General features: G+C 36.5%; 1 protein-coding gene, 1 long non-coding RNA gene and 1 other non-coding gene across 10 annotated transcripts in view; 1 reads left to right on the top strand and 2 right to left on the bottom strand.

Moving 5' to 3' along the window:
- Positions 1-641, bottom strand: part of LOC124101577 (uncharacterized) — an 8717-nt gene extending 8076 nt beyond the window's left edge. For all 4 annotated transcript variants that reach the window (XR_009228046.1, XR_006854661.2, XR_009228047.1 and 1 more), the window contains exons 1-2: positions 426-641; positions 133-297 (exon numbers count right to left, since the gene is read on the bottom strand). This is a non-coding gene — a long non-coding RNA (uncharacterized LOC124101577). The remainder of the gene's footprint in view (positions 1-132; positions 298-425) is intronic.
- Positions 614-23320, top strand: Thap9 (THAP domain containing 9). 5 transcript variants are annotated; one of them, XM_058583441.1, is made up of 6 exons: positions 614-940; positions 9489-9684; positions 11676-11979; positions 13727-13877; positions 15733-15852; positions 19493-19630. In XM_058583441.1, exons 1-5 carry the CDS (start codon positions 861-863, stop codon positions 15743-15745), a joined length of 744 nt encoding a protein of 247 aa, XP_058439424.1. In that variant the 5' UTR covers positions 614-860; the 3' UTR covers positions 15746-15852; positions 19493-19630. The 5 variants fall into 5 exon arrangements, with proteins under 5 accessions (XP_058439424.1, XP_046313587.1, XP_058439425.1 ...); XM_046457631.2 differs by lacking the exon at positions 15733-15852 and having other exon boundaries at positions 19493-23320; XM_058583442.1 differs by lacking the exons at positions 13727-13877; positions 15733-15852 and having other exon boundaries at positions 19493-19626.
- Positions 9206-9314, bottom strand: LOC124101620 (U6 spliceosomal RNA). Its single transcript, XR_006854670.1, has one exon. It is a non-coding gene; the product is annotated as a U6 spliceosomal RNA (small nuclear RNA).

The following is a 23320-nucleotide window of genomic DNA, read 5'->3' as shown; positions in this document are numbered from 1 at the left end:
TGACCATCTCAAATTCTGAAACCTACGAGTGCCCCATTTCCAACCAAAATGACATGACTGCCCTTTCTCTCCTGCCTCCATGACTGCTACTGCACTGCACTGAAGGCTTCCCAAACCCCCAGGAAAACTTACCTTATTTCCTTGACTCCTCATCGTAGCAAAGTAGCTTTCGGAAAGGGGTTCTTTGAATGTCGGAGCATGCTCACTTCATACTCTTCGCTCAAGCTCCTCCGAAATCACATTTTTAACGCCAACCATGACAACATCTCCTACATTGTCTCCGAATCAGAGAGCTAGCTACAAGATTAAGTAAAAGGAAAACGATGTGCAGCTCAGTAAATCATTTTATATTTGCCCAGATTCTGTCTTCAACATGTAGGGCACCACGTTTTATTTGTCCCCTTCATATCCTTTCCCATACATACCCTCCAGTTTCAGAGATCGCACCCGAAGTCCCATCCGCATGCTTCATATTCGCCTCAATTTTGGCCCTTCCTCTCTGCTTCATATTCTCAGAACTGGCCTCACAAAACACGCGATGGCGCCGGATTCATTCCAAGTAGGAAAACAATCCAGTTACAGCTAACCCTACCACGCACCCAAAGGCGGAGAAGGAGCGGTCAAGAGCAAGTCTTAATGCCACTGACCTTTCCGATTGGCCTCTACAACACGCCATGCTCCGTGATTGGCTAGGGCGTCAACCGGTGAGCCTACAGAGAGGCAGAGTGGGAGTGCCTCGCCTGTAAAGCCCGCCTTCCCTCATAAATAAAGGTCCAAGACGTGGAGTCAACGGGCGGAGCTAAATTTATCGTGATTCAAGCTGTCGCGGGAAGCCTGGAGGTGGAGCCCCATGTAACAAGATGACCCGAAGTTGCTCTGCAGTGGGCTGCAGTACCCGAGACACCATGCTGAGCCGAGAGCTCGGCCTCTCCTTCCACCAGTGCGTGTGAGAGCAGCCGCGCCGCCATCAAGCTCGCCGCAGAGCCTGGCGAGCGTAGGCCGTGGGGGGGCGGGGCCGGGCGTTGCGTCGCGCCGTCGATGTGACGTATGTGTCGTGGGGCGGGGAGCGGAAGTGAGAAGCGTCTGAAGTTGGGGTTCCTCGCTCACTTCTTCTTCAATGTTTACCTCCAAATTGCAGATCTTTTCCCACTGCGCTTTGCCTAATGAATTTTGAGTGAGGTTACTCAAAAGGAGTGGTCTCATTTAAAGTGAGGCGATCAGAAGGGAGGACAGTTGGGAAAACTGTTACAAGCATGCGCCCCCATTAGACTACGTGGCTTCTTCGAGAGCTTGAGTACTGATCAGTTTTGGCCTGTGCAGCCTAACCTTGCAAATTGTCGGCATTGTTGGTCGAGCTCTACAGGCCGGTACGATTCTGGGTGGATTCTGGGTGGTCATGTGGTCGTGTCAAAGAAATTTCCTATTGCTCAAGAGTGGGAGCAGAATTTCATAGTAGTCCCATCTGAACCCATTTATAGTGCAGGTTGGTGTAGGTCATTCAAATCAATGTTAAAGATACACCAAAAAGTAGAAGAGGAGGTAAAATAGATCCTCACGGACAGAAGACGCGTACTCCCCTAGAGGTAGCCTATTAAAATATTAATAAGATGTAGAGAGCTAATGGAAGTAATTTAATAAGAAGATAACAGCATCATATCGGGCACGGTGGTGCACACCTGTAATTCCAGCAAGTCGGGAGGCTGACGCAGGAAGATCTCAAATTGAAGGCCAATTAGTGAGGTCCTAAGCATTAACTTTGCGAGATCCTGTGGATGTGAATGTAACACAGTGGCAGAGGGGGTTCAATAGTCAGTAACAAAAAAAGAAAAAAAAAGCTTCAGGGAGTGATAGATGGGTAGCACTTAAGTAGGAACAGCAAGGAAGAAGGTAAAGAGATGGAGAGTGCAGAAAAAATGTAGAGGAGTGGAAAGATAATTAGGAGATAAATTACGGAATAAATGCCAGGTTAAGGAGTTTGGGCTATGTCTTTTGGATGGTCTTTTGTTGTTTTAATTGTGTGCTTTCTTGATTCTTCCTAACCTTTACTCGTCAGTGGGTTCCCCTTCTCTTTTAAACTGCTATCTTCTGTTTACTTGCCTAAAGCCAGTAAACATATAGACTTTTTTTTTTTTTTTTTGATCATGGAGCTCTCGTCATGTAAAAATCTGAGTACATGCCCTGAAATCTGTGATACGTATATCACAAGGAAAATTATTTAAAATTAGAATTAGGTATTACCAATTTAATTTTCTTCAGAACTCTGTATCTAATTTGTCATACTCACTACTCGGCAATATTTGCCAACCTTTTCCGTGGCATTTTATGCATACAAAATGCTTCTATAATACTTTGAGAGAGAGAGATGACAAAACTCTTTGGGGTTCACTTATAGTAACTACTCTGGGGCTCCAAGTGTCCCAAGCTATTCCATGTATTTGCCAGGTTTACCATTTGGGAAGCTTAGCATCAGGGATGGGTCTAATCATAATTTGGTAAACCAGCCTGCTTTTTAGAATGCTTCATAAACATCCATTAGTTAAGAATTCAATATAAAGTGATTTCCCTTTATTTGTAAAACAATTCTCTGTTTGCTCTTGTTCAAGTACCTTTATTTTCCTGGAACAGTAAAATGAAAATCCCAGAAATGGAATTAATTCTTCCTAAGGAAGAACAAACTTTGGATAGTATTATACACTTTAGAAAGTGCTTTGGAATTCATTTGTAGTTTTATTTTATATCTTATTACAGCTCTGTGAGAAGACTCAGATTGAAACATGTATCTAAGACCACACAGCTTCTAAAAAGTCATTGACACTTAAATATAAGCCTTCCAATTCCATGTCCTTTCTTAAAATAATTTAGAGTATCTCAGAGTTGTTTTACCATTCTGCTATGTTTCTAACCATTATCTGAGGAAATTTTCACCAGTCTCAATACCTAATAACTGTGTGCTTTTAAATATTAAAATATGCAAAAGTTATATGTAGGCATATACTATCTATAAGTCTGTTTCCAAGATGAATCCAGCAGGAGGGTACAAAAAGAGTAGTTTGGAGATTTTCTTTTCTTTCAGTGCTGGGAATTGAAGCCAGCATTCTGCCATTGAGCACTTTTTATTTATTTATTTATTTATTTTAAAAATTTTTCGGGCAAGATCTTGCTAAATTGAACAGGCTGGCTTTTAACTTGCAGTCCTCCTGCCTCAGCCTCCTGAGTAGCTAGGATTACAGGCATAAACCACTGCACTGGGCTAGTTTGTGATTTTCTTTATGTGAATTTCAAAAGTTTCCAAACATTAATTTGGCTGGAATTTAAAAAAAATAAGAGAAATGCAAGAATATATATATTTAAAATATAAATATATATATATTTAAAATATAAATATATATATATATATATATATATACACACACACACACACATACATACACATAAATACATACACACACACATTTTTTTTTTAATATGTGTTCAAGGCTAGGGGGAAAAGGGGTACCTTAAAAAAAATGTGGGAAGCAGGACAAGGAATGTACTTTTTCCACTGCTTCATGGAAATGACATCAAAATTCAGTGGAAACATGATCTCACACATTTTTAAGAGTTAGAAATTGAGGAGTGGATTAGCTGGATTTGATGAATTTGATGGTATCTCATAAGATTGCAGTTACCTGAAGTCCTGACTAGGGCTGAAGGATCTGTTTTCAAAAAGGCTAATTTCCATGGCCTTTGGCAGGAGGCCTAAATTTCTCCCCAAGAAATCCACTCCACAGGACCGCTTATAAAGCTACAGATAATTTCCCCAGGGCAAAAGCATTCAGTTGAAAGAAGGAAGCTTCTATGCCTTTCATAATCTGGTGTCTGATTTCTCACTGTCACTTCTGCTTTAGCAAAATTCTTTGCTAAAGTATTTCCTGGTCTTACTCAAGGAGAGGAGAATTAGAAGATAGAATTAGAATTGAAAGGAACCGTCAATTGGCTTGGTGTATCTTCCTCCCTTCTGCTTGTCATGGTCGTTCAGCTAAAATTTGGGGACCAACAGAGGTGAGGCAAAGAACCTCACCCCTGCCCCCCGCTGATACAAAGACCTATCTACAGGTGAGGCTGTATACTGGACCGGTAGTCAGTGACGGGTAAGATCCAATTGCAATGGTACCAACCTAAGACTGACGCCTTGAGGTCAGCTCATCTGATAACGGGTAAGGACCATATGTACTATTGGACAACCTAAGGCAGGCACGGTCCCTAAGCCACATGCTTGTTGTTTAAACAGAGGGGGGGGCCCAAGCAAACTTTCAGACTGCCAGCTGATGATTGGCTCACAGTGGCCCCAGCAACTTCTAGCTGATTGGCTCCTCTGCGGTGATGCTCATTGGGCTGTTTCCCTGCCCTTTCAGACCATGGAGCTGCTCATTGGGGGACTTTTTTGGCTCCGCCCACACAACCCAGCCAATGGGCCTGAAGAGCAGGAGGAGTGGGGGAGGTTGAGAGGCTTGGGGGAAGCCGGTGTTGGCAGTTGAGCTCTGAGGGTTTTTCCTGAGGAGCTGTTTTGTTTGGCGTGTGTGGTTCTAAAAATAAAGTTAGTTTCTTTTGACAAGTGACTCCTGAATTGTGCCCAGCCAGACTGCGGCAGGGAGGAGTGCCAAAGAATTTGTGAACATGATTTAAAGTCATCACCCATATGTATTATTTAACCATTTAAAGACAATAGATTCTCTTTAAAGTAGAAGAAACTGTCCTCATTTGCCGCAGTCTGGCTGGGCACAATCAGGAGCCACTTGTCAAAAGAAACTAACTTTATTTTTAGAACCACTCACGACAAACAAAATAGTCTCTCAGGAAAAACCCTCAGAGCCTCAACTGCCACCACCGGCTTTCCACAAGCCTCTCTCTCCCACACAAGCTTCTCCCCACCTCCCACAATCCTCCTGCTCTTGAGGCCGATTGGCTGGGTCACGTGGGCGGAGCCAAAAAAGTCCCCCAATGAGCAGCTCCGTGGTCTGAAAGGGCAGGGAAACAGTCCAATGAGCATCACTGCAGAGGAGCCAATCAGCTAGATGTTGCTGGGGCCGAGGAGCCAATCAGCTAGATGTTGCTGGGGCTGCTGTGAGCCAATCATCAGCCGGCAGCTGGAAGTTTGCTGGCAGCTGGAAGTTTGCTGGGGCCCCTCAGGCTGTGGCTCTCAACATCTCCCCCTCTCTGTTTAAACAACAAGCATGTGGCTTAGGGACCGTGCCTGTTAGGCAGTCCAATTCAACATATGGTCCTTACCCGTCATCGGATGAACTGACCTCTAGGCGTCAGCCTCCTGTCTTAGGTTGGTACCACTGCAATTGGATCATACCCGTCACTGACTACCGGTCCAGCATACAGCCATACTTGTGGATAGGCCTTTGCACCTGTGGGGGGGTGAGGTTCTTTGCCTCACCTCTGTTGGCCCCCAAATTTTAGACCATCACTAGTAGAGGAGGATGCAAAATGCCATGACATTAAGCCAATTGAGGGCTCCTTTGAAAAATTGTACCACCGGTGACATCATCAGCAAAAATACCCCAACACTACCATAAGTCGCTGCACCAACAGATAGTTCACAATGCATACAGGTGAGCTCACAATGTGTCCAGGCAAGTTCTGCAAGCAGTTCAGTGATGGCTATTGTAGAAGCTGTAGATTGGTTTTATCTTTGACTTCACCAGCACTGGGATGAAAATAGGAATTCTGGCAATAATGGCTAAAGAAAAAATTATGTAACATTCCAGAAGGCACTAAAAGAAAACAATTTTCTTAACAATTTACATTGTCTTCACCGGCACTGGGATGAAGATAGGAATTCTGGCAATAATGGCTAAAGAAAAAATTATGTAACACTACAGAAGGCACTAAAAGAAAACAATTTTCTTAACAATTTACATTGTCTTCACCGGCACTGGGATGAAGATAGGAATTCTGGCAATAATGGCTAAAGAAAAAATTATGTAACACTACAGAAGGCACTAAAAGAAAACAATTTTCTTAACAATTTACATTGTCTTCACCGGCACTGGGATGAAGATAGGAATTCTGGCAATAATGGCTAAAGAAAAAATTATGTAACATTACAGAAGGCACTAAAAGAAAACAATTTTCTTAACAATTTACATTGTCTTTAAGAGAATTATTAAATATAATGAAAAGGAAAGGTGAAAGTAAACAAACAGATCTGTTAACCTTCTTTTTTGTTTACATATTAAAACAATCCTCAACAGTTGTTTACCCAATTTAAATTAAACCATATAAATCACGTGAAAAAAAAAATATTTGGATCCATTTTATCATGAGCGCTCATCATATATGATATATGGACATACGTACATTCAAACATATAACACAAAACACAAGTGTGCACACATAATATAATACATACAACACATAACATTATAGTAAAGGCCTTATAACTTTTTACAGGTGAAATCTCCATTGCAATGTTTAAAAACTCTATAGTCAAAAAATAGAACTGATCAGCAAAACATTAACCTAGGTCTGTATGAGCTCAAAAAACAAAATAGAACTTCATGATATGGCAAAGGGCAATAATAAAATAGATATTGAAAAAAGCATCCTGGTTCTGTTGCAGATGTAAGAATAGCCAAACTGGAGTTTTGGATATCAGTTGTTATGGATTTGAGCCAAATCATCTTCTTTTTGGTCTGTAGAAATCGCTTTAGTTAATCTTTCTGGAATCCAAATCGGCTGCTGTTCTCCCTGTGGAAACACATAAACAGACCCCCGACTCCAGACAATCACTGGGTCAGGACCTTGGTTAATCTCTCTGGAATCCAAATCGGCTGCTGTTCTCCCTGTGGAAACACACAAACAGACCCCCGACTCCAGACAATTACTGGGTCAGGACCTTTCCATTGTCCTGTTAGAATATCCTTCCAAAGTACCTTGGGCTTATGTACATTTTTTGGACACATATGCCTTTCCGCAGCACTAAGTCCTGATGAATCCAAATTTAAAAAGTTTAGAGTAAAAAGGGTTATTTTAAGTTTATCTTTGGGGAATATATACCCCTTCCCAATTCCTTCTTTTTGCTTTAATAAGTACATTTTAATAGTTTGATGAGCTCTTTCAACTATGCCTTGTCCCTGTGGATTGTATGGGATTCCTGTTATATGAGTAATGCCAAATGTTGAGCAAAATTGTTTAAAAGAGGTAGAAGTATAACCAGGGGCATTATCTGTTTTTAACTGTTTTGGAACACCCACAGTGGCAAAATTTTGTAAGCAATGAGCTATAACATCTTTAGTTTTTTCTCCGGCATGAAGGGAGCCCATCAAAAATCCAGAAGAAGTATCAACTGTAACATGCAAATATTTTAATTTTCCAAATTCTGGCAAGTGTGTGACGTCCATCTGCCAAATATGGTTAGGTATCAATCCTTTAGGATTGACTCCAAGATTAACTTGTGGTAAAAAGGTCACACAATTTTGACATTGTTTTATTATTTGTCTAGCTTGTTCCTTAGTTATTTTAAAGTGCTTTTGTAAAGTATTAGCATTGACATGGAACTTTTTATGAAAATTTATAGCTTCTTCTAGTGTAGAGAAAATATGTATGTCATGTGTAGTTTTATCTGCTAAATCATTGCCCAAACTAAGGGCTCCAGGCAATCCTGTATGTGCCCTGATATGTCCTATAAAGAATGGATCTTTTCTGTCCCAGATTAGACTTTGTATAGTGGAAAGCAAAGAGAAAACAGTAGAAGAAGGGGAAATCCTACCAGCATCTTCAAGAGATACTATAGCATTAACTACATACTGACTATCAGAAAATAAATTAAATACAGAATCTTTAAACATCACAAAAGCTTGTAAAACTGCATTAAGCTCTACCTTTTGAGCTGATTGTTTGGGTACTAAAAATGTAAAAGTTTGATCAGGGGTAACTACTGCTGCTGTACCATTATTTGACCCATCAGTGAATATATTTGGAGCATTCATGATAGGTGTTTTTCTTGTCATTTTTGGAAAAATTACAGGATGCAATGACCAAAAAGACAATAAAGGATTAGATGGTAAGTGGTTATCAAATGAAACATTAGATTTGCACATGATTATTGCCCAAGTATTTAACTCATTAGCTAACTCATCAATTTGATTCATAGTATATGGAGTAATAATTTTATTGGGAGAAATTCCAAACACTCCCTTTGCTGCTTTTATTCCTTTGAGTATTAATTGTCCTACAGCCTCAGGATACCTAGTAAGAATAGTGTTAGGAGAATAAGATAAATGTATCCATAATAATGGACCTTCTTGCCAAAATACTCCTGTAGGAATATTTTTTGTTGGTAGTACAATAAATAATAAAGGCAAACTTATATCAATTCTATCCAAATGCATATTTTCCATATATGTTTCAATGATTTTTAATGCCTTTCTTGCTTCAGGCGTTAACATTCGGGGTGAATTTGGATCTGATGGACCTTTTAGGATATCAAATAAAGGTCCCAACTCTCCTGTTGGTATACCTAAATAAGGCCTTATCCAATTTATGTCTCCTAATAACTTTTGAAAGTCATTAAGTGATTTGAGTTGATCTACTCGTATTTGAATTTTTGGTGGACGGACCATGGTTGAGGATAATAGAACTCCTAAATAATTAATTGGAAAATTTAATTGTACTTTATCTATTGCTATCTCTAGATTATAATTTTTTAATAAGTTTGTAAGTGTGGCATAACATTCTAGCAATGTGTTTTTATCTTTGTGTGCTAATAATACATCATCCATATAGTGAAATATTTGTAGTTCAGGATTTTGATTTCTAAGTGGCTGGATTACTTTGTTAACATAAATTTGACACATAGTTGGGCTGTTAGCCATCCCTTGAGGGAGTACTTTCCATTCATATCTCTGATCAGGACCTTCATGATTCAGTGCAGGGATAGTAAATGCAAAACGTGGACTATCCTCAGGATGAATTGGAATTGAAAAAAAACAATCTTTAATATCTATAACTAAAACATACCAGGTTTTTGGCAAAGCAGACAACTGAGGAATCCCTGATTGAGCAGGTCCCATAATAACCATCTCATTATTAATGGCTCTTAAATCTTGCAATAATCTCCATTTACCAGATTTCTTTTTGATGACAAAAATGGGAGTATTATGGGGAGATACAGAAGGTTGTATATGTCCTTCTGCTAATTGTTGTTTGACCAGGTAAAAATATGGAACGCTTCACGAATTTGCGTGTCATCCTTGCGCAGGGGCCATGCTAATCTTCTCTGTATCGTTCCAATTTTAGTATATAAGTACTTAGTTGTTGAACTTCTGAATTCCTAAAAAGAAATCAAAGAGCTTTCAAAACAAATCAAATAAATTAAACTTACTTGACTGGATGTTATATTTATAGACAGCAGTTAAGAAATGGGTTTATATAAAAATACTACTGTAGTATTACTATAGTATCTTCATGTTAATGGCACTTTAATATGATTGCTATAGATTTCCAACTGATACCATACAACGCTCAAAATGGATCAGAGCTGTTAATCGTGTGGACCCCAGAAGCAAAAAGATTTGGATTCCAGGACCAGGTGCTATACTATGTTCTAAACATTTTCAAGAAAGTGATTTTGAGTCCTATGGCATAAGAAGAAAGCTGAAAAAAGGAGCTGTGCCTTCTGTTTCTCTATACAAGGTACTTAAATCCAGTTGCAAACAAAGCTAAATTTTACAGAGCCTTGAAAAAAATCAAGGCAGTTCACATTTCAGCTAGAATTTGCAGAGATGAGAACATCCCAAGTATTAAATCCTGTAATGGATTTTATTTATTTATTTATTTATTTATTTTTTTTTTTTTTTTAAAGAGAGAGAGAGAATTTTTTAACATTTATTTCTTAGTTTTTTGGCAGGCACAACATCTTTGTTTGTATGTGGTGCTGAGGATCGAACCCGGGTCGCACGCATGCCAGGCGAGCACGCTACCGCTTGAGCCACATCCCCAGCCCCTGTAATGGATTTTAAATGCTTTGAAAATTAATTTTCTTTTCGTTGTTTTTAGTCTATATGTAATAATAGCATTCTGCTTTGGAGCTTTTGAAAAAGTTTAATCACAAAAATCAACTAGTAGGTATAAGCAGTCTTAAAAGTCAGGCTTTTGTTGAATAAGAGCTCATTATTGGCTCTTCCTAATAATGTTATTGATCTTGATCAAACATATACCTAATTAATAGCATTGATACAAGGAAGAAATGTATAGAAAATGAGAGAGTTTCTGTGAATGAGTCATCCATATTGACATTACATTTTTGTTTCCTTTTATTGTTTTTAACTTTTTACCCTTTAACTGTAACCTTTCAACATGATTTTCACTTTTTGCATAATCTGTGATAGTCTCTTCTATCTTTTATTTTTTTGGTTGGGGGGTTACTGAGGACTGAACTCAGGGGCATAGAGCCACTTCCCCAGCCCTATTTCATTGTTATTTAGAGACAGGGTCTCACCAGTTGCTTTGTGACTCGGGGTTGCTGAGGCTGGCTTTGCACTTGAGATTCTCCTGTTTCAGCTTCCTGAGCTTCTGGGATTACCGGTGTGCTCCACCGTTCCTGGCTCTTAACTTCTATTCTGACATTAGTTTTGTTTTTGTTTTGGCCATGGACTTTTTTTTGTGGTGGTGGTGGGGGTACCAGGGATTGAACTCAGGGGCATTCGGCCACTGAGCCACATCCCCAGCCCTATTTTGGACTTTATTTAGAGACAGGGTCTCACTGAGTTGTTTAGAGCCTTGCTATTGCTGACTCTGGCTTTGAACTCGAGTTCCTCCTGCCTCAGCCTCTTATGCTGCTGGGATTACAGGCATGTACCACCTCGCCTAGCTCTTGACTTCTATTGTGTCATTAGTTTTATCTTCCTCTTAACGCATTGGAGTCTCCTTCTTTCAGTGTTGTTTATCTCATTCCCCAAGTAGTTGATGTCAAATTCATATGTTCCATAAGCTTCCTGTTAATTAATCTATGTATTTCTGCCTGCCCTGAATTCTTTCAAACCACATATACTTCTTACTTCGAATTTGATAAACTGACATCTGCTTTCATAATTTTGTGTGAAATCAATAATTATTACTATTTATTGAGACCACTGATGGCCCGGCATTAGAACAGGAGATTTATGCAAATTTATTATTGTATCCTCAAGACAACCCTGTTTTATCCACATTTCACACATGAGGACACAGGGATTGTGGAGTTTAAATGACAGCTAATGAGTAAGGGAACTGGGATTCAAAGGTCAGTCCTGATTCCAAAGCCTCTGTTCCCTCCATGCCTTCTTTTTTGCACAAATAACTTCCTGTCCCCTCCCTTAATCCATATTATTGTTCCTTCAAAGAACTATTCAAAACTCACTTCCAGGAAGCCTTCCCAAATTACTACCACCTTTCTATAGTTACTTACTTCAGAAACTTCAGCATCACATTAATACTTCTATATAGGTGCAAAGAATAAACAAACCACAACCTTGTGCATTGTTCTGTATACTATACATTTTAAAAATTCAGAGTTTATGACTCTTTCCTTCACATCTAACTCTCCACAGCAACCAGGTGCATGTTTTGTGTTCAGTGCTATTTTTACAGATAATCTCATGCTTGATAATTTCTAAAATAACTGTACTTTTATATTTCTGTCATAGATTCCTCAGGGTGTTCACCTTAAAGATAAAGCAAGACAGAAAATCCTAAAACAACCACTTCCAGACAATTCTCAAGAAGTTGCTAGTGAGGACCATAACTATAGTTTAAGGAGGCCCTGGACAGGAGGTGCTGAGAAACTGGCTGAGGTGCAACAAATGTTACAAGTGTCTAAAAGAAGACTTATCTCTGTAAAAAACTACAGGATAATCAAGAAAAGAAAGGGCCTACAGTTAATTGATTCACTTGTAGAAGAAAGACTACTTTCTGAAGAAACAGAGTGTCTCCTAAGAGCACAATTTTCAGGTATCTCCCCCAGTTCCTGTAATATTTACGAAATAACTTTTTTTCTGAATACCATTAAATATTTAATTTGCCATTACTTATGAAAACATGCTTTCTACTGGGAAGTAAAAAAAAATCCTAGTAGTTTAAACAAGAAGAATGAAAAGTAATCTTGAAGTCCTTTTATATTTCTTCCAGTTATAAAAATAGCATTTATTATAGGAAAAGCAGAGAAGTATTTAAATGATAAAATAATGCATAATACTACTACTGAGAAATGAAATCATATGGTTTTATACAACTTTCTGTACTTTATTTGAAATAGCTTTGACCTATGCTACTGCAGATTCTTTATAAATAGGTTTTTTGTTTGTTTATTTGTTGTAATGGGGATTAAATGCAGGGGCACTGAACTACATCCCCAGTTCTTTTTTTTTTTTTTTTATTTTTAAATTTGAGACAGGGTCTTCCTGAATTGCTGAGGGTCTCCCTAAGTTGCTGAGACTGGCCGGGGACTTGTGATGCTCCTGCCTCTGCCTTCCAAGTCACTGGGATTACAGGCATGTGCCACTGCCCCTGGTTTCTAAACAGTTTTAATTGCTACATAATTTATTACCAAAGTCCTGTTGCAATAGAGTTGACCTAGATAATTTGCAAAAGTGTCTTTGAGCTTGGAAATTATATGAGTCTCCCAGTTTTTTTCCCTAAAATATTCTATAGATATGTAAATCCATGGAAAGACTACTTAGTCCTCTATGTGAACCAGGAAGAGGGGTAAAATAAGATTTGCCAACTTATTCTTTGAAAGTAGCAGAGATTTTAGATTTATATTCTGGTGAAAGAATAATTCCTATTTCTAGAAAAATAGGGGAGAATATTCTATGTTTCCCCAAGAGAGGGGAACTGAAGTAAGAATTGGAATCTCCACAGGAACAGAAGATTTTTGTTTTCCTTTTCTCTTTCACTGTTAGGCAAGATGATCTTTTCAATCTGAATAATACTGTATCCCTAGAAATGTTCTCTTCATTTAATTTTCACTCTCAGATAAATAGTAACCAGGTAAAAACAAAACAAAAATGTTCTTATACTCTAGAGGTTTAATTTGATCCAGTTACCATATTTCACTTCATAATGGTAGCAGGTATTATGTTGTTTTTCTGTTTGTTTGTTTGTTTTATACTGGGAATTGAACTCAAGTGTGCTTTACCACTGTGCTACATTCCCAGCCCTTTTTATTTTTAATTTGAGTCTCTATAAGGTACTTAGGGCTTCTTTAAATTGCTGAGGGCTGACATTGAACTTATGCCCCACCATGCCTGGCTCATTACAGATTTTTATCCCAAATTTTTTTTGCAAAAAAGTGGGATATTACCATTATGTGAAGCTTCAAAAAAATGTGCTGTTATTACTTAAAAATCATTTATTACTACACTGTCTTTGGTACAAGATTAGAACATATGGCATACTTGTGAAATATAGTATTTCATTTTCTTCCCTCTTCCTCTAAAAATTTCTTATCTGGCTGCCAATGAATAGTAAAACATGATTTAAATTGAAACTGTTTTCTTCCCTCTTTCTATTGAATGATGGAGATGAGCATGGTAAATTGGTTAGGGTGCCCTGAGCGGATATTAACTTGTGAACAAACTCAGTTTAAATGTGATTATTTTTATTTGAATTTTCATGTCCAGTCATTTTGTATCCAAATGCTGTGATCTGAAAATTTATTATGCCATTTTTTATATAAAAATAAATGTTATTTTAACAGATTTTAATTGGGAGATGTATAACTGGCGAGAAACAGCTGAGTACTCCACCGAAATGAAACAGTTTGCGTGTACACTCTATTTGTGTAGTAGCAAAGTCTATGATTATGTAAGAAAGATTCTTAAACTGCCTCATTCTTCTATCCTCAGAACGTAAGTAATTAATTTTTGGATGTTAAATGAAACAAATAAATTTGTTCTTTTATGAATTTTGTACATTAAGGCTATTAGTATCCATACCCCCATTAATTACTCCATTTTCTGTTTAAAAACTTCTAGGTAGTATTTGCATATTATCACAGCAGCAATGTTTTCACCCACAAGATGAGGACACATAGGCTGACAAAGGATTTTGCGTCTCAAATGTTAGAGACACTCTGGGTGGTAAAATTTGAATCTTGAAATATTGAAATTTCTAGTACACTTTAGTAGTTCTAATATCTCACTATTTTGGAAAATCTTTCACAGTTCTGATTAATACTATTTATTAAAGGCAAAGCACCAAAAAATCTGCATTTTCTGTAAGCACTGCTGTTGTTGTCACTGCAGGTTGTTCAGGGACCAGATTTTAGTAAGTATCTTCTCAGGTTTTCTGCTCAGAATATATAGATACATTTATAATTGTCAGTGTGAAGTGAATAATAATGATTTTCTAGTAATGTCTTACAAATTTAATATTCAATCTTGGCTCTTTTTCATCACTAGTTTAACAGACTTCCTTTTTTAAGAAATGAAGGGGGATTCTCCTATATACCAAAAAAAAAAAAAAAAAAAAATTTAAAAAATAGGAAATGAGAGAAAAGGAAGAAAAAAAATGAATACTTTTTTTCTACACAGCATATACAATTATCATTAGAGTATTTCCTATAGTCTTTTTTATGTGCATAGATTTACTAGGTTTTACATAGTTATGATCTTTTCTACATAAATTTCTGTATCACTTTATTATTTATGCCTTTTATCTGTTATTTTGAACTCTTCATAGGTAAATTTTAATAGCTGATAATATTAGTTGGTCCTACCCTATTTAACCCTTTTCTAACCATTGGACATTCATATTATTTTGACTTTTTGGTTGTAATTGCTATTTCATACATTGAGGTGAATACTTGTGTAATAAAACTAACTCTGTTCCTAGTGTGAGGTTATCATATAGGCTTGGTGTTATACCTATTTACAAATGTCAATCACTTAGCAGACATATTTATAGACATTTTGTTTATATTTCTTGTCTTGTACCTTTTTAAGTTCAGTCCTCTCCCATATTAATTTTACCTAAAGCATTCCTTACTGGTTTTTCATGATGGTCTGTGTAAGACCTTTCACATGACTTCTCATCTTTATTTTCTATGTTTTTCTTCCTTCCCTATAGTTCTATACCAATTCCTAGCTAGATTAAATCTTTCCTAGTAGTTCTATTTCATGCTTTTCTTTCTTCGTGGGAGTTTGGTATTTGTAGTCTTTGTTGTAACCTGGCACATTTTTATTTATAATTCCACTAATGCCATTACTTATTTCTTTGGATACTTTGGCTGTAACTAAATTACATTGTTTAGGGTTATAGTAATGCATGCTTGTTATTAAACATTCAAACAGTAAGTAAGTATTTAAATACTAGAAAATGAAAAACATGTATAATCTTTCTCCTTCCCTAATCTCATAAGGTAACTACTCTTAACAGTTTGGTAAATAGCCTCCCAGACTTACGTTGTGCTATGCTGGGGATTGAGCCAAGACAGGTAGGTGCTCTACCACTGAGCTACACCCCCAGCCTAGACTTTTTTTTTTCTCCAATCTATTTCTTGATAAAATTTTGCTTTAATGGCCATATAATATTTTTATATATTAATGATACCTAGATTTTATCGTAGAAAATCTGGAAGGTCAAACATTTGTTTTTTATTACAATTCCATTTAAAAAAATATATTTTAAGACAGTTGTGCTTTAAGTAATAGATCTTTATAACCATTATATTTAATATTTATTCAATAAATATTTATTGATCAGGAGCGGCCAGTGAGGCAGGAGGAAAACCAGGAGGTTGTGATGGCCTGGAAGCCAAGTGTAGAAAGTATTTCAAGGAGGGAGTAGTCCACTATGTCAAATGCTGCTGGGAGATCAGATCAGGTAAGATGAGGACAGAGAATTGACTCTTGGGTTTTGCAAGCTAGAAGTCATTGATGATCTTGACAAAAGCAGTTGCAGTGGAGTGGTGGAAAGGTGAAACTGGCTTGAGTGGGCTCACAAAAGTCTGGAAATAAAGAAGACCCCCTCCCCCCAAACACACACACACACACACACACACAAATTAAAAATATGTGTGTGTGTGTAAATTATAGGAGTTTTGCTATGAAGGAGAGCAGGAAAATACATCTTTGGTAGAAGGAAGGGTGTTGATTTGGCAGATGTTCTAGCATGTTTGTATGTTCATAGGAATGATAGAGTAAAGATAATTGGTGATTCATAAAAGAAAGGATAATTTCAGGAGGCTAACATCCAATACCATTTTGGAAATAAGTAACCTTAGCTAGGACAGGAACCGTTCATCCATTAGATTAAGAAGAGAGGCAGAGACAGATAAAATAAGGTGATAGATTTGGTGGTAAGAAATGAATTTTGTTCAGATTGCTTCTATTTTCTGCATGAAATAAAGCTATTAGTGGAGAGATGAGGAAGGAGGTATTAGAAATTTGGAACGAGAAGAGGAAATGTTCACAGTCATCTTAGAGGCCAGAAAAAAACAAGTTACTTGGAAAATGTGGCACCAGAAGTGTTTTCAAAACTAGGTTTTTTTGGATGGAAAAAAACAAATAGATGGTTAATGTTAGATGAGGACAAACCAAGCCAGCCTTAAATTTTTTAAAATCTTGGTTTGGTTAGGTAGGTACCTCTCATTGATTTCTGATTGTCATCTGTCTTTCTCTAATGCTTACCTTCATCAAACATAGCTCTTATTAATTTTTTTCTGTGCTGATGTTGGACCCTTTTTTTAATTCTCTTTGAATTATTTATGTCCACAGCCTTCTCAGAACAGTAATTTTTCTAATTCCAGGGCTTTGGGTCTTTAAGGTAGCTTACTTTCATAAATTCTTTGAAATTATGTCATTATGTCCTTAGATTTCCTTGTTATAATAATGATACACTTAGTGTGATTTTGGTCATAGTTACACAGTGATCGAACACTTGTTCCTTAGTTATATTCCTCTGTTTCTAATTTTCTTTGTTCATATTCACTTAACAAATTAACTTCTCATATAGATTGGATGCAGTGAGTCTCAAAAATAAACAAAATGGTGGAAAGAGCTTATAGTCTTACAGAAAAATAGATAGTATTACAGAGTTCTAGGACTCCTTTTTTCCCCAAGTAGTCTTAAGCCACCCAGCTTTCTATAATCATTCCATAACAAAGCTTCTAGATATTAGTTAATTAAAAGTATGTTGATGAGAATGTAAATTAAAATTGGTGGGAACTTTCTGGAGGATAGTTTCAAATGTACACACCCAATTATGTGCACTTGAGATCCAAAATTTGATTTTAATTTCCTATTAAAGTTGAGTTAATTTATCCCAATTCATGCATAAATTATCTTTGCATCCTATTCCTACAAATTACACAAATGACATAAACAAGTGTGCTTAATATGTAATTGCACTATTTATATTGTCTAAAAAATTAAAACAACCTAAATGTTTTTTAACATGGTTTAGTTAATATTCTTAATCACGTGACTGTAGGCTAATATTTAAAGACATGGAAAAATGACTCCCAACATTAAATGAAAAAAATAAATAAATAAACCCAGTACAATTTTTGAAAACTACATCTAGGTATGCATACATATCTAGTTTCCTAGACTCCCTGAAATATTAACCGATTTTTAAAAAATTTTTTTACACTTTTTTTAAATAATAATTTTTTTAAAAGAAGGAAAAGAAGAATGTAACTTTTTATGTTCAGAATTTTTTTCCTCCAATTTTGGGAGAGAAGAAAGTTTGAGAAAAATCAGTTGCCTCCTATGCTGCTGTAACTTACACTCTTGGTTTAACTCTTAGATGTACCTTCACAAAATAAATCCAGTCTACTTATCTTTCTTCAAGACACTATTCTAGTACCTGTGGACATTAAGATACTATTTAGATTTTCATTTAGAAAATAAGCCCAACTGAACAAGGCATTTTTTTTAATCCCATTTAAAATAAAACTTTTACAGAGAGACATGAAGTAGTTTCAATGCATACTCTTGCATATGCAGCACATTTACATCTTGATGTTCATTTGAGAATACTAATGTAAAATAAATTAATTTTAAACAGTTAAAACTTGATGACATACCTGTGAAGGGTTTCCAACATACTAATGGGCTGTAGCATTCCTCTGTTTTTTCACTGTGTTACTATTTCTGTTGTATTTTAAAATATTAACAACTGATATATACTTTTGTCTCCTAAATAGTTATCAAAATGTCTTTTGCATCCTATAACTGTATCTATCTCAAAACCATCTGTGCCTGAAATCAATTTATTATATCATAAGTGCCATTAGAGTATAGGTTGTATTTCTTTGTATGTGAAAGTCCATGGTAGGAGTTTTATTTACAAAACTTCTAGGTTGCATCTAAACTATTTGGAAAGCCCTGTCTTGACTGAGATGGGACTGCAAGTTCTAGGTCAATCTGGGCAACTTAGTGAGACCCTATCTCAAAATAAAAAATAAGAAAGAACTGGGTATGTAGCTCAGTTGCAGAGCACCCTTGGCTTCAATTCCAGAACCCCCAAAATAAAATAAAATTGCACATGAGTCAAAGGAAAAATCACAAGGGAAATAAATATGGCTGCTTTCTTTCTGGGAAACAAATTATAGTAAATTATAAGAAAGAAGAATTCTGAAGATGGACACTAACAATAATAGGAAGGACTGATTAGCAGCTGGGAAGCTCAGGGGTACTATGAAACAGCTCCTAAGGTATTAATGCAGGTACGTTGTATAAGAACCAACACATGCAGATACCTTAAAGCTTCTTACAGTGTAATTTTGAGGCTGCAAGGAGTGAGCAAAGCACCGAAGGTCTGGTATCAGGAAAGTTGGGTTTCAAATTTGTCCATAACTAATAGCACAATACAGGCAAAGTTGCTCAACCACTCCCTTTTCCCAGATTCCTAATCTGTAAAATGAGGTAGATGTACTAGATGTACTCAAAGGTTCCTCCCCTTTCTTCAGTTTCTTCTTTCAGTAAATGTACAGACAAGACTGGTTTACTATCCATATTGTAAAAAGATTGATCAGAACATGCTAGATAATTGATATGTGTACTATTTAAAGAATAAATGAGCCAGGCATGGTGGTACATACTTTTAATCCCAGTGACTTAGATGGCTGAGGCAAGAGGATTGCAAGTTCAAAGTTAATCTCAGCAACTTATAGAGGCCCTAAGAAACTTAGTTAGATCCTCTCTCAAAATAAAAATAAAAAAGACTGAGGAATATGGCTCAGCAGTTAAGCAACCCTGGGTTTAATCCCCAGTACCAAAAAAAAAAAAAAGGGAAGAAATGAGAAAAATAATGTTGTGTGTTTGCATATTAAGATCCTAGTTTGTGTTTCTTTATTATTTCATTGTATCTATAAATATATTCTTGAAATGTATAATTTGGATACTTGAGTTTTATTTCTACAGGGATTTGAGGTTACATTTAGTACCATTTAAGTCTTGTTCCTTTTTTTCTTTTTATTTCCTTATTTAAGTTTGTGTTTTAATTTTATATTTTCTAGGTGGTTATCCAGATGCAAACCCAGTCCAGGTTTCAACAGCAATATTTTTTCTTTTCTTCAACAAAGAGTAGAGAATGGAGACCAGCTATATCAGTACTGTTCACTGATAATAAAAGGTATCTCTCTCAAGGAACAACTTCAGTGGGATCCCAGCAGTAACAGTTTGCAAGGGTTTATGGACTTTGGTCTTGGGAAACTTGATGCTGATGAAACACCACTTGCCTCAGAAACCATTTTGTTAATGGCAGTGGGTATTTTTGGTCATTGGAGAACCCCTCTTGGTTACTTTTTTGTAAACAGAACATCTGGATACTTGCAAGCTCAGCTGCTTCGTCTGACTATTGGCAAACTGAGTGACATAGGGATCACAGTTCTGGCTGTTACGTCTGATGCTACAGCTCACAGTGTTCAAATGGCAAAAGCATTGGGGATACATATTGATGGAGACAACATGAAGTGTACATTTCAGCATCCTTCATCTTCTAGTCAACAGATTGCATACTTCTTTGATTCTTGCCACTTGCTGAGATTAATAAGAAATGCATTTCAGAATTTTCAAAGCATTCAATTTATTAATGGTACAGCACATTGGCAGCACCTTGTGGAATTAGTAGCTCTAGGAGAACAGGAATTATCATATATGAAGGGAATCCCAAGAAAACATGCAAATTTGAAAAATCATGTATTGAAAATGAATTGTGCTGCTCAACTCTTTAGTGAGAGTGTAGCCAGCGCATTAGAATATTTGCTGTCAGTGGGCCTTCCTCCTTTTCAAAACTGTATTGGTACTATCCATTTTTTACGTTTAATTAACAACCTGTTTGACGTTTTTAATAGCAGAAACTGTTATGGAAAGGGTCTTAAAGGACCTCTGTTACCTGAAACTTTTAGTAAAATAAATCATGTATTAATTGAAGCCAAGACTATTTTTCTTACATTATCTGACACTAGCAATAATCAGATCCTTAAAGGTAAGCGGAAATTAGGGTTCCTGGGATTTTTGCTTAATGCTGAGAGCTTAAAATGGCTCTACCAAAATTATGTTTTCCCAAAAGTTATGCCTTTCCCTTATCTCCTGACTTACAAATTCAGTCAAGACCATCTGGAATTATTTCTAAAGATGCTTAGGCAGGTATTAGTACCCAGCTCCAGCTTTACCTGCATGGCATTCCAGAAAGCTTACCATAATTTAGAGACCAGATACAGATTTCAAGATGAAGTTTTTCTAAGTGAAGTAAGCATCTTTGACATTTCAGTTGCTCGAAGAAAAGATTTGGCCCTCTGGACAGTTCAACGTCAGTATGGTGTCAGGGTTATGAAGTCGCTTTTTCACAAAGAAGATATTTGTCTAGACTGGTCTAATTGTTCACTAAGTGAGGCATTACTAGACCTGTCAGATCAAAAGCGAAGTCTTACCTGTTATGCTGGTTATATTGCAACTAGGTTATCAGCTATTTTAACTTGTGAAGACTGTATCAGTGCACTGTATGCATCGGATCTTAAAGCCTCTAAAATTGGTTCACTGTTATGTGTTAAAAAGAAGAATGGTTTGCATTTTCCTTCAGAAAGTCTATGTCAGATAATAAATATTTGTGAACAAGTTCTAAGAACCCATTCAAGAATGGTAGTTTTTGAACTAGTTCCTAAACACAGGGAATTGTATCTTCAGGAGAAAATATTACATGAGCTTTCTGGGCATACTTATCTTTTTGTAGATTTAAATGAGCATCTCTTTGATGGAGAAGTTTGTGCCATCAATCATTTTGTAAAGCTACTAAAGGATATAATAATGTGTTTCTTAAGTATCAGAGCTAAAGATGTAGCTCAGTACTCTTTAAGACACCATTCAGAAAGAACTGAAAGGAAGACTTTGTCAAAGAAACACGGGTCTTTACAGGATTACAAATGTTTAAGTTTCGCTAATACTAATAAATTTAGACATTTGCTAAGTAATGATGGATATCCATTAAAATGAGAGCTCTTAAAATATATTACCATTTTTCTTAAGAATATTTGGTCAACATTTTTTTTAAAGCTCACTCTACCATATTTTATAAATTGACCATTCTGCACAGTGGACAACTTTGCAATTTTGACTTAATGAATATTATAAACTCTGCTCATGTCTTGGAATGGCCCATAGCATTTGAGTTTTACAAAGTAGTAAGTCTCTCAGAACAGACCACCAACAGGTGCTATCTTTGAAGTTACTCCTATAAGAGTGACTTGAACTGATACACTTTTGACTTGTTCAAAGAGTAACAACCATTCAGAATCACCCAAACATGGGCTCCTTTGCTAAATAACTACATTTCCTTAAAGAGCTTTGGTTTATAATTCTTAAGAATGTTAGCAAAATACTTATAAAACCTTTATATTTCATATTTAAAAATGAAAGTTAAGTTGTGCTTTGAACATTAGGCTAAAGTAAAAAGCAATTACCGCAAAGATCCCCTTGTCCTGGGGTACTCTAAAATAGAAAAACTTTGTCAGACAGAAGGTAAGTCTTTGAACCATGAGATTGTTCTTTGTGTTATATCCAAGCAGGAAAATGCAGTCTGGGAAGAGTAAAGGTGATGTGGTTTTTACTATCCAAGTCCCTGGATTTTGAAATATTTCTTTTGAATAATATAATAGGGTGGATACTTCACCATTTGACTCCTATTGGAAGAACCCAGTGCTCATCAGAGACTGGGAAGAAGCCTTTATTTCAACTTCTGTTCTTTCTGAGATGTGTTTTCAGGGAGGCTAAAATAATCAAACATACCAATATTGATTGACTAATAGAATCATAGCATGTGATTAATAAACTAGAAAATAATGGTCTATTTAGACAATGGATATGGAAAATTTTGTCTTAATTACATAATGGTATTTGTCCCTCAGAAATTTAGGAGTTTAAATCCAAAGGTGGAAAGCATGTTAAGAATAATTTTCTCCACTCTCTCACACATTTGAAAAGATAAGTAGAAAAGCATGCAGGTACCTAATTTTCACAAATAGGAGCATGCTAATGGATAAAAGAAATAAGAACGTATTACTCACCTGCCTTATAAAACATGTCTTTTTTGTCATTGAGTGTCACAAAGTAAAGTTAATGCTAATATAAAATTTTAAATTACAAAAGATTGCTGGGTGTGGTGGTACAGTCCTGTAATTCCAGCAACTTGGAAGGCGGAGGGAAGAGTATCACAAGTTTGAGGCCAACCTCAGCTTCTTAGACCCTGTCGCAAAAAATAAAAAAAGATCCGAGCGCAGTGATGCACACCTGTAATCCTAGCAGCTCGGGAGGCTAAGACAGGAGGGTGGTGAGTTCAAAGGCAGCCTCAGCAATAGCATGGTGCCAAGCAACTCAGTGAGACCCTGTCTCTAAATATAAAATACAGAATAGGCTGGGAATGTGGCTCAGTGGTCGAGTGCCCCTGAGCTCAATCCCTGGTACCACCCCCCCAAAATAAGGGTTGGAGATAGCTCAGTAGTAAAATGCCCCTGGGTTTGATCCCCAATGCCACCGAAAAATAATAATAATTACAAAGTAAAAGTTGAAATTCCCCTTAAAAAGTCTGTCTTGGTGTATTTGTTTATTCTACCTCAGAGACATATGTTTTGAAATATAATCAGTGTTATATTTTATACAAGAACCTATTACTATAGAAATTTCAGTCTTATGGGTTTTTTTGTTTGAAAATCACCACCATTAATTTATTGCTTATATAAATCAAGTTTTGTACCTGAGCTTTATTTAAAGCAAGGTTCACATCTATAGTGTCTGTTACTCCTTGTTGTTATGTTTGACTAATGTACTAATATATTCTGTATTTAAAGAAA

Source organism: Marmota monax, unplaced genomic scaffold (genome assembly GCF_021218885.2).
Source record: "Marmota monax isolate L192 unplaced genomic scaffold, Marmota_monax_Labrador192_F-V1.1 WCK01_AAM20220418_F8-fsc00128, whole genome shotgun sequence".
Taxonomy (NCBI): Eukaryota; Metazoa; Chordata; class Mammalia; order Rodentia; family Sciuridae; genus Marmota; species Marmota monax.
The sequence above is the reverse complement of the archived record's forward strand: the minus strand, read 5'-3'. Positions and strand labels throughout refer to the sequence as shown.

Bases quoted from the DNA above. Each gene is read 5' to 3' on its own strand.
- Thap9 (XM_046457631.2), top strand. From the start codon at position 861: ATGACCCGAAGTTGCTCTGCAGTGGGCTGCAGTACCCGAGACACCATG. The intron at 9,685-11,675 runs GTACTTAAATCC...TTTCTGTCATAG, and splicing joins CTTCTGTTTCTCTATACAAG to ATTCCTCAGGGTGTTCACCT. The intron at 11,980-13,726 runs GTATCTCCCCCA...TTATTTTAACAG, and splicing joins CCTAAGAGCACAATTTTCAG to ATTTTAATTGGGAGATGTAT.